The sequence below is a fragment of the Bombina bombina genome, chromosome 6 (assembly GCF_027579735.1).
Source record: "Bombina bombina isolate aBomBom1 chromosome 6, aBomBom1.pri, whole genome shotgun sequence".
Lineage (NCBI taxonomy): Eukaryota > Metazoa > Chordata > Amphibia > Anura > Bombinatoridae > Bombina > Bombina bombina.
The window spans coordinates 927,980,028-927,992,289 of NC_069504.1; the positions used below are offsets into that span (position 1 = coordinate 927,980,028).

The 12,262-nt window shown below is 34.3% G+C and overlaps 1 protein-coding gene across 1 annotated transcript in view; it reads left to right on the top strand.

Moving 5' to 3' along the window:
* SLIT3 (slit guidance ligand 3) overlaps window positions 1-12,262 on the top strand; it is an 890,559-nt gene that overhangs the window by 720,863 nt on the left and 157,434 nt on the right. Inside the window, exons 15-17 of the mRNA XM_053718567.1 lie at window positions 4,049-4,199; window positions 7,789-7,863; window positions 11,032-11,175. Coding sequence (XP_053574542.1) covers window positions 4,049-4,199; window positions 7,789-7,863; window positions 11,032-11,175 — 370 coding nt within the window. The remainder of the gene's footprint in view (window positions 1-4,048; window positions 4,200-7,788; window positions 7,864-11,031; window positions 11,176-12,262) is intronic.

A 12,262-nucleotide genomic window follows, 5' to 3' on the forward strand; every position in this document is an offset into this window, starting at 1 on the left:
TTCTTTTTCATAACAACTTCTTCAGTTTCATTCTCCAGGCAAATGTTTCATACAATTATATATGTGTGTATAATGTAATCACTATTATCTTTGGCCATGTTATTTTGAACTTTTTTATTCTTGTTTCTAAAAATATTACAAACGTATACCATACTGTTTATTTACAAAAATAACTGCACGGAAATTGTTATCTTTGTATTCTTTTAAAATATAATTCTAAAAGTGAATTTAAAAATGATGTAATTAAGAGTTTACACATAGCTTTCAGAATTTGTTATTTTGTCAGTTCATCATCTGCCTAGCTATCTCTAGTGGCATTAATTTGAGGTGAGAGTTTTTAGAAACTTGAACAGACCATTATTCTAGAGGATCAGAGATTGTCGATGATAGATAGATAGATAGATAGATAGATAGCAAGGTAGATAGATAGATAGATAGATAGATAGATAGCAAGGTAGATAGATAGCAAGGTAGATAGATTGGCAGACAGACAAACAGACAGGCAGACAGACAGACAGACAGACAGACAGACAGACAGACAGACAGACAGACAGACAGACAGACAGACAGACAGACAGACAGACAGATAGATAGATAGATAGATAGATAGATAGATAGATAGATAGATAGCAAGGTAGATAGATAGCAAGGTAGATAGATTGGCAGACAGACAAACAGACAGACAGACAGACAGACAGACAGACAGACAGATAGATAGATAGATAGATAGATAGATAGATAGATAGATAGATAGATAGATAGATAGATAGATAGATAATAGATAGATGATAGATGGATAGATAGATATTTAGATAGATAGATGGATAGCTTTCACTATTGAAGCATGGACAAATGGTTGTATCAACAAATTGTTCTAAGCTAGAATTTAATGTTAAGTATGTAGTTCAACACATTGAGGCCTATTTATTAAAGGTCTGTCGGACGTAATCCGACAGTGCGGATCAGGTCCGACAGACCTTGCTGAATGCGGAGAGCAATACGCTCTCCGTATTCAGCATTGCACCAGCAGCTCACAAGAGCTGCTGGTGCAACGCCACCCCCCTGCAGATTTGCGGCCGCCAGCAGGGGATGTCAATCAACCCGATCGTACTTGATCAGGTTGAATTGTGGCGATCTCTGTCCGCCTGCTCAGAGCAGGCGGACAGGGTTATGGAGCAGCAGTTCGGAGCTTGATAAATGGGACTCATTACCTTGACTTGTATTTATTCCAAACAGGTTTACATGGGATGCCCCAAATATTCATTCATAGTAATTGGCAAATCAGGATGCCTATGGTTGCATGTTGGGAAATTTGTGCATTTTTAAAATGTAATCAATCTTCATTGATACAATTTATCTAAATAAATAGCTATTATTGGAAATTGACATTTAATCAAATCTCTTTATTTATAATGCTATTAATAAGATAAAAGCCACTACTGAGTTTGAACTGGGAATATTTGCTTAAGTTATTGAGTTTGCTTTATGTGTCTCTTTGTATGAAACTATTCTGTTCTAAGGTGGATATAATAACACAGTTATAACCTAAGAAGATTACCTTCCATATCTCCACTTTTGGGCTCGATTTATCAAGCAAAGGTGGACAGGGGCGTACATATTGGCCCCTGTCTGCCCCAGATCTCCTCTGGCGGGCAGCAATCCACTGTAGGAATTTAATATTGCATACAAGCGTTACTTTGCACTCGCGTGCGAACCCACCCCCTGCCCACTCATGGTGCGGGCAGGAGCTGTCAATCTCCCTGGTCGGACGAGACAGAGGAGATTGAAATTCTCCACCTTAGAGGTGGAGAAGAGGGTAGGAAAGCAGCTGTCTGATGACCGTTGCTTGATAAATCATGACTGCAGGTTCTCTTGTGAGAACCTGCAGTTATAGGGAGGAGAAGGGCTTGATAAATCAAGCCTATTATCTTCAGTTACTATTCCAGTTTTGAGAAGAAGAAAACAAGAGAGGCGCCTGTGTGTACCAGTAATAGAGCCAGATATTCACATTCAGTAAACCCTAGTAAGGGTACTCACATTTGTGAGGAGCACTCAGGCAGTGCTATTAGGCGTAGACTGGATATTTAACAGCGATCCAGCTCACTGATCCGCAACCCAGCTTACTGATCCAACCGATAGCAGGAACAATGTAACACAAGGATCCCAAAGCATGGAGGTACTAATGGATTAGGAATACAAGTGGATGCTGCAAATATGCCACAACAAAATGCAGCCAGTGGCTATACAAGGAAATTGTCCTTACAAAAATATTTCTCTTCCAAAAATATGAGGAAGAAGAAAATTTAAGGCACAAAAGTGCTATTAAATTCTGACAATTCCACTTCACCTACTGTCTATGTCGTTGAACCTGATGACTTATGTAATGATCCTTTTGAGTCCAATATACACACCCATTTGCATCTGTAAAGGAGGGTAGCTAGCATTCCCTACCTTTTGGTTCCATTGTTTTATGTTATATGTTTTACCTTGTAATTGTGACTTTTTATTTTATTAAATCTTTTTTACAATTTTATACACTGGAACCATGCCTTTCCTGCATACCTACCACTCTCATAGGGAGCCACTGGCTGCATTTTGTTGTAGCATATTTGCAACATCCACTTGTATTCCTAATCCATTGGGACCTGGGATCCTTGTGTTACATTGTTCCTGCTATCGGTTGGATCAGTAAGCTGGGTTGCTGCCAAATACCCAGTCCATGCCTAATAGCACTGTCTGAGTGCTCTTAACAAATATTTAATGCCCCCCTGTTCCTGCAGCTGGGCGGATCAGTGAGCTGGATCGCTGTTAAATATCCAGTCTATGCCTAATAGCACTGTCTGAATGCTCCTCACAAATGTGAGTACCCTTACTAGGGTTTACTGAATGTGAATATCTGGCTCTATTACTGGTACACACAGGCGCCTCTCTTGTTTTCTTATTCTCAGATTTCGTGACATCTACACGTGAGGAGAGTGCAACATATCCCCATTTCTGTTATTTGATACCATCAAGCAACAGCTTAATTTATTAATGGACATTTTTCAATAGAGATATGTATCGGTTCATCATTTGATATATTATTTTTTTCATTTACTTTTTCAGGTCATATTGTAATTTGAGATATATATGTATATATATATATATATATATATATATATATATATATATATATATATATATATATATATATATATATATATATACTCCTTACCTTTATTCCTATTCTTTAATGTTTAGTGGGTTTCAGCTTTACAATTTGTCTCATAATTATACCCATTTATCTTATAGTGCCCCCTAGTTAGAGGTTGTTTTTATCAGCTTCTTAATTACTATTCCAGTTTTCACTACCTTAGCTCTCTATAGCTTCCCTGCACTATACTAAATTGCATTTTCCCTGGTTGATCTGATTTATATTTACCAAGCTAAAAAAAAATAATAGTCTTGCAGCTCCCCAAATAACCATTAAATTTGTTGCCTAACGTTCAAAGTAACAAGCCCCTTCTAAAGCACTCTATTGAGATAAGCATACCAAATAATGCCCTTACACTACTCATTCATGTATGCTGGCCATACCAACATCATCTATCAGAAAGTAAACCTACTGAATCTATGTTTCATTCACCCACCATCATTCAGGACCTTGTAATATATTTACATTTATTTAATCTTTGCATACACTCTACCTCACCTCTATAGCACTACAAAACATGCTGGCTTCATTGTTAATGAATGATAATGAACGTAATTATGAGAACCATGATAGTCATTACATATGTACCACTACTGCCAATTATATAATGTGCATATCTCCAAAGATACACACACATATATATATATATATATATATATATATATATATATATATATATATATATATATATATATATATATTTGTATTTTTTATTTTTTTTCCATTCCTTCTGTTACTTCTTTTAAGCTGAACATACTTTTTTTTTCTTTTTGCTGTACCATCTGCCATGATTCATAACCAATTTCAAAGTATACTTCTACAGTTTGATTTGAAACAATTGAATATTTCCCACAGGCTCTGAAGATTACAGGAGTAAATTCAGTGGAGATTGCTTTATGGATCTTATTTGCCCTGAAAAGTGTCGCTGCGAAGGAACGATTGTTGACTGTTCCAATCAAAAACTCACACGAATTCCCAGTTATCTACCAGAATACACCACTGATCTGTAAGTTTAAATATCTTGTACTTGTGTCAGGAGCTTTTACTTTGTAAATTTTATGTTGGATATAGTGAAAGATCAGAAATTGTTGCAGGTAAGTGGATACCATTCTGATGTCAAATGAAAAATGTTTTATTGTAGGACTGTGGAAAAAAAGAGTATAACATATACAGTAACAAAAGTAATAGTGTAAATTATATTTATGGGATTCTTCAAACCCTCTGAAACAACCAAAGCTGATGGCACAAATACTATGCAAGCTGTTGTCACAATCCAACATGCCAGAAAGCCCAGCTGGAATCATTTTAATTATTTTATAAAAGTTTTCCAATAAGAAGCAATTTTACTTTGTATAAGGTGTCAAATTTGTATTGATGTAACAGACACCACAATTGTGCTTAAAAAGCTTGTATGTGTCCCCATGTTAAAGGGATAGTAAACACCGAAAATTGTATTGTTTAAAAAGATAGATAATCCCTTTATTTACCATTCCCCAGTTTTGCATAACTAATAGGCCTCTGCAGACTGCCTCCTTATCTCAGATCTTATGACAGACTTGCATTTCAGGCAATTAGTGCTGACTCTTAAATAACTTCACGTGCGTGAGCACAGTGTTATCTATATAAAACACATGAACTAACGCTATCTAGCTGTGAAAAACTGTGAAATGCATTCAGATGAGAGACGGCCTTCAGGGGTTTAGAAATTAGCATATGAGCCGACCTAGCTTTCAACTAAGAATAACAAGAGAATAAAGCAAATTTGATGATACAAGTAAATTAGAAAGTTATTTAAAATGGCATGCCCTATCTGAATCATGAAAGTTTAATTTGGACTTTACTATCCCTTTAACACAAGCAGATGTAGGATGGACAGAAATTAAAAAGAATATGTACAATTAAACATTTGATTGTGGAATTATTGGCTGATAATATTTTACCACTTCCTTTTCCGTCTTTTATTTTACCATACACCCATCTCTTGTCTTCTTTCAATCACATTCTTTATTTTTATATATATATATATATATATATATATATATATATATATATATATATATATATATATATATATATATATATATATATATATATATACATATATATATATATATTATATATATATTCATCCCTGTAACTCCCTCATCGCAATGTCAAAGCTGCTTTTCTCTGCGTTTCTCTACTTTACTCTGTCCTTGATATTCTCACATTCCTTTCCTCAAATTTATTTAGAGCTGTTTGTCATTATTATATCCCCTCCCCACACCATTGATGATATTCTGTGATCTTTGGCAGCTCACAGTCTATGAGCTTTGTCCATTACATAGTACTCTTAGTGACACTTTTAAAATTGAGGTTGCATTAAGAAGAACACTTTGGAACCACATAGGACAGTTTTATTTTTAAAGGGATATCAAACACTAAATATACTTTATTATAGTATTGGGGCTATTTCCCTCCTCCCTATAGTTATGGGTGCCACCATGTTGAATCCTATCTTTCACTGCATTCCATTGCTGACGTGTCTGCACATGTGTAACAACTCTCCTTCAGATATTTATAGTAAAGCCTAGGTTCCAAATGGTAGCACCCATAATTAAAGGGTGGTGCATGGAATTTTTAATGTTGCTTTAAAAATGTACACCACAGTTCTTAATCGATTTTAAAATGATATTTAGAACTTTTGCTTTACACCTGTTTCCAGACGTTTTTGTGATTTAGCAGGTGGGAAGCCTCCTTTTATAGAACATTAATCAGATCTTGAGTCACAAGGTAATATAATTTGTTAAATTAATATTAAATATACTTCTAAATTTTACCTTGATTTTCATTGATTTGAATATATGCGTATATATATATATATATTTATATATATATTTTAATTAAGTCTCTGTCAAGTAAACATCTAGTATAAATCTGTTATTTCACTTATTTTTGTCAAAACCCATCAAAATTGCAATCTATTACTGAGAACTTAGTTATGGAGTTCTTTCTCAAGTGGATGTGATGTTATTTGATTATTTATTTACAGTATATGCCTTTTGAGTGTATAGTTTTAAAATTGTAACAATTCAAATTTATGTCTGTCTGTTAATATCCTTCTGTTGAAACTTACTTTCCATTAGAGCTTACTGAGGTAGGTTTCTTGAGCTCTATATGTAAACTGTTTTAAACATTGTTCCAAACACTTCTACCATGTAGTAATCAAGACATAAGCACGCACAATAGGCTCTCAGGGAAAGTAGCTAAGGCAGAGCTTGTTTTAATTGATATTTTGTTTTAATTGAAGGGACAGTCAAGTCCAAAAAAAACTTAAATTTTTCAAATTGGGCATGTAATTTTAAACAACTTTCCAATTTACTTTTATCAACAATTTTACTTTGTTCTCTTGGTATTCTTAGTTGAAAGCAAACCTAGGAAGGCTCATATGATAATTTCTAAGCCCTTGAAGTCCTCCTCGTTTATATTTGCTTTTTACAGCAGGGGAGAGCAAGCTCATGTAGGCCATATAGATAGCATTGTGATCACGCCCGTGGCTAGTGACATACACTGCACTAATTGGCTAAAATGCAAGTCAATAGATAATAACTAAAAGTCATGTGATTAGGGGCGGTCAGAAGATGCTTAGATACAAGTTAGTCACAGAAGTAAAAAGTGTATTAATATAACAGTGTTGGTTATGCAAAACTGGGGAATGTGTAATAAAGGGATTATCTATCTTTTTAAACAACAAAAATTCTGGTGTTGACTGTCCCTTTAAGCAGTGTAGTTTGGACAACCATAAGCATTTGGATGATTGGGGAAGTGGCTGGGTAACCTGAGCCGTTTTTCTGTGAAGCAGAGACATTAAAGGGACAATAAACCCAATTGTTTTCTTTTATGATTCAGATTTAGCCCCTTAATGACAGCGTTGGTTAAAGTTTCATGATTCAGATAGGGTATGCCATTTTAAACAGCTTTCCAATTTACTTTTATAATCAAACTTACTTATCAAGACCACGCTAATTAATGTGTGCCATATATATATATATATATATATATATATATATATAACATTGTGCTCACTCCCGTGGAGTTATTTATTTGTCAGCACTGATTGGCTTAAATGCAAGTCTGTCAAAAGAACTGAAATAAGGGGGCATTCTGCAGAGGCTTAGATACACGGTAATCACAGTGGTAACAATGATATTAATAAAACAGTGTTGGATATGCAAAACTGGGGAATGGGTAATAAAGGGATTATCTATCTTTTTAAATAATAACAATTCTGGAGTAGACACCCTTTAAGCTTTAAAAAAAAAGTATTTTTCATACAAAAAAGATAATTATTTTGCATTTATTATTATGTATTGTTTGTTATATAAATTGTTGGTGTCCTTCATACTTGTTTGTGATAATAAAAGAAAATAATATCCAATGTGTATACATTCAATATAATTTTGTGTTATCATTAAGAATCATATTGTGCCAGAATCTGTCTTTTTTTCATCAAAACTTTGATAAAACACAATTATACTAAAGGAAAATAATTAGGAGTGAACATAGATAATGAATAATATGTGTACATTTATATGTTGTCTGTTTCCGTTTATTAGACGCTTGAATGACAATGAAATCAACATTTTAGAAGCTACAGGGATATTTAAAAAGTTGCCAAACCTGCGAAAAATGTAAGTAATACTGTGAGTTATCATCTACTTGCGACTTGATTTATTTATTTTTGTTACTTATTTTGTGGTTTGCTAAAATAACCAGTGCAGAGATTTCTCACCCAAACATGATTGTATATTCTTAATGCATATTCGGAGTGTTTAATATTTACATATTTTTGCCCAAGGCTTTAGCACAAAGAAAAACACACATTGCAATAGTAATAATATTTGCATGAGGGAATTTATTTTTACCTTGGAAGTTATTATGCTTTCATAAAACTACAGTAGTCAAAGCGTCAAGAAAAAAAAAAAAAAAGGTTAAGGTCTCAAAATATTTTATTTAAACATAATAAACAAGATTCCCTTAGTTAACGGGGCATTATCATCAGAATGTATTTCCCCATAAAGGGCTAGATTATGAGTGTAGCTCTATTTAGCTCTCCTGCTTGTGCGTTAACTTTACTAGAGGTTACGTTTTTGCACGTTTCGGGTAGTGCTCGTATTACAAGTTGAAAGAGGCAATTTTGCACTGGTACAAAACCCAACGCATGCAAAAGGTTAACCACGGTGTATCGCGTTTGCAATATCATATTCGGCCCATTGACTTCAATGGGGCAGCGAAGTAAAAAAAAAACCCATTGCAATAAACCCCTTACTCTAATACCCCTAAACTGCCTCATCCCCTACTCTTTTAACCCGCTACACTTTTAACCCCTAAACTGCCACAGCCCAGCCACAATAAACTCCCTACGCTAATAACCCCTTAACCGCCACTACCCCACCGCAATAACAGCTAACCCCCAAGACCCCCAACCTAAGACCCCTACGTTACAATAAATAAACAAAAAACATTACCAGTTAAAAAGTAAAAATATTACCAAAAATAAAAAAAAAACAAGCACAAACGATTGCGTTCCACTCGTAATCTAACCCAAAATGTATAATTAGGTGTAGGAACATAACAAAAAAAAAAATTACAAACATATTTATTTATTCTGCTCTCATTTCCTGTAAATTAATAGTAAAAAATAAATAAAACAAAATTCCACTCCTACCAGAGAAGCTAGTATACATCCAGCAGACCTCTGACACGAGTGATTGCTTGATCAGTGCAAAAGCTCATAATCTGAAAAGTGTGCTTGTTACACTTCCTTCCAAAGAGATTGGAGTGCATCTATCATACTTAGGTATAGGGAAATGTACCTAAACCTGTAACATTATACTTAGTAATGGGTTCTTACACACCTTGTGTCTGTGTTGTTTATGGAAATCACATGACAGCCGAGTGTAATGAAGCATGGCTACTGACCTCTCTTGTTTATGTACTAGTGTAGGTTAAATAATCTGTAAAAGTGTTAGTATTTGCTGGTAAACAATATTGAACTGGGAATTTTCTGCAAAGACTGAGCATATATTAAATTCTTAACGTTATCCATAGAATGGCATGGGACAATTGTAAAACATGTTTCACGGCACACGATTTATGGTATATCTCATAACATATTAGACTTGCAAAAAGGTTTTGATAGACTGAAATGCAAAAAACCCCAATTATATTAATAATAAGATTCAGGGTCCAAAGGATGTAGATTTCCATAGTATTGCAAAGCTAATTGTTTTTATAAAATGTTTCACAAAGTAAGAGTACACATGAAGTAGATCATAATCTTCCAATAATTACATCATATATTGAAAAAATGCAGCTCAGTATCAAAGGAAAAATGATGGATATTTTTGTAGATATGTTGATCGTTATAGCAGTCAAATTATGCAGAAAATGTATTTTTAATATACATGTCAAGAGGAGTTATGTTACTGTAACTATAAAACCTAGCATAACATGCTTTTTTTAATTAAATGTATGCCACTAATGCAATTTGGGTTTCCTCATTGGTGCTCTTCACAAAGGAGCCATCTTTGAAATTGATTTACTGGCGACCCCTAGTGGTGATTTCCAGACATAAAGTTAATCATACTATTACATTTCAATACATTGAAATTAGATATATAGTTCTCTTTTAGCATTTTAAATCATTTGTGTAAAAAAAAAAGAAGACTTGCTGCCTGGGGTACCTGGTTTAGAAGGTTTTTTAAAATTTCGTTCTAAAGCAATATATTAAAGATTTAGTGAATTTCTCTCTCAGGGCTTGATTATCAAAAACTTTTATGAGCTTTATTTTGTAGTGTACGTTTCTCTCCTTTATATACAGAAACTTGCTTAGTGAGATAAACAGATCTCAACGTAGATTTTGCCTTTCTAAAATTCTTTTGAAGGAGATAATCTCACCAGATTGGAGATCTTTCGAGATCTGGGCCCTCTGAGTATTAGAGCATGCAATGCAATCATTTAGTTAAAAGGATGTTACGTTTCCCCTTGATGCTTGACTCACAAGGATTAGCAAGCCTGTCTTTAGAGTTTTAGCGCCTAAGAACTTAGATGATGTTTGTGCGCACTAAACTAATGCATCAGAAAACCAGAAAGATAAACTTGGTGTAATTATAAAAAAAAAGACATGCATCAGCAGTATTCACAGAGGATTATGGCCAACATGTAGGTACGTGTTAAGACCTATTATTCTACTACCTATTCCTAACTCTTTTTTTTAAACCCAACATCTTCTTCCGCTGGACTTGTAAAAAAAAAAAAAGACACCATAACAGACCATTGTAAAATTATTTATACTTGGATAGGTATGTTTAAAACTGAGCTTGGACATTATTCATTTACAGAAAGATGTCAGCCCTTCCTAACTAGGTTTTATTGAGCAGAAAATATGTACGGTAAAAAGTTATAATCTAATATCACAAAGTGTCATCCCAGACAAGCGAGTCCAGTTTGTCTGACGTGTTATGGAAATATTAAGAAGCAGTGGTCATACAACCGATGATTATTAACTTTTGGTTGCAGATTTGCAGGAGCGAACCTGCACTGAAGTTAACCTGAAGCTGCTTGGGCAGCGTCATAACTGGGGGCACAATGTTCTGTCTTCATTTTTTGTATTTGTGTATGTTTCATTTATTAATGTTTACACATAATATGAATGTTATAATGCTATAATTCCAGAGCGTTAAACATCTGGAATTACCTATATTTGACTTAAATTGGGGTGTATAGTATTTTGTGTCATTTCTCTTGTTTCTGAGGAAACGTTATAATTTATATAACACATGTGATTTTATTCCTAGAAATCTTAGTAACAATAAGATCAAGGATATCAAAGAGGGTGCGTTTGATGGAGCTGCAGGGGTGCAAGAAGTGATGCTGACAGGGAATCAGCTGGAGTCTGCACATGGAAGAATGTTTAGAGGCCTCGTAGGCCTAAAGACACTGTGAGTAAAATATGTGTATATCTGCTAATGGCGTGTTGATGTCTCTCAGTTGGATATTGTGAGTAAAATATGTGTATATCTGCTAATGGAGTGTTGATGTGTCTCAGTTGGATATTGTGAGTAAAATATGTGTATATCTGCTAATGGAGTGTTGATGTGTCTCAGTTGGATATTGTGAGTAAAATATGTGTATATCTGCTAATGGCGTGTTGATGTGTCTCAGTTGGATATTGTGAGTAAAATATGTGTATATCTGCTAATGGAGTGTTGATGTGTCTCAGTTGGATATTGTGAGTAAAATATGTGTATATCTGCTAATGGAGTGTTGATGTGTCTCAGTTGGATATTGTGAGTAAAATATGTGTATATCTGCTAATGGAGTGTTGATGTGTCTCAGTTGGATATTGTGAGTAAAATATGTGTATATCTGCTAATGGAGTGTTGATGTGTCTCAGTTGGATATTGTGAGTAAAATATGTGTATATCTGCTAATGGAGTGTTGATGTGTCTCAGTTGGATATTGTGAGTAAAATATGTGTATATCTGCTAATGGAGTGTTGATGTGTCTCAGTTGGATATTGTGAGTAAAATATGTGTATATCTGCTAATGGAGTGTTGATGTGTATCAGTTGGATATTGTGAGTAAAATATGTGTATATCTGCTAATGGAGTGTTGATGTGTCTCAGTTGGATATTGTGAGTAAAATATGTGTATATCTGCTAATGGAGTGTTGATGTGTCTCAGTTGGATATTGTGAGTAAAATATGTGTATATCTGCTAATGGAGTGTTGATGTGTCTCAGTTGGATATTGTGAGTAAAATATGTGTATATCTGCTAATGGCGTGTTGATGTGTCTCAGTTGGATATTGTGAGTAAAATATGTGTATATCTGCTAATGGAGTGTTGATGTGTCTCAGTTGGATATTGTGAGTAAAATATGTGTATATCTGCTAATGGAGTGTTGATGTGTCTCAGTTGGATATTGTGAGTAAAATATGTGTATATCTGCTAATGGAGTGTTGATGTGTCTCAGTTGGATATTGTTAGTAAAATATGTGTATATCTGCTAATGGAGTGTTGATGTG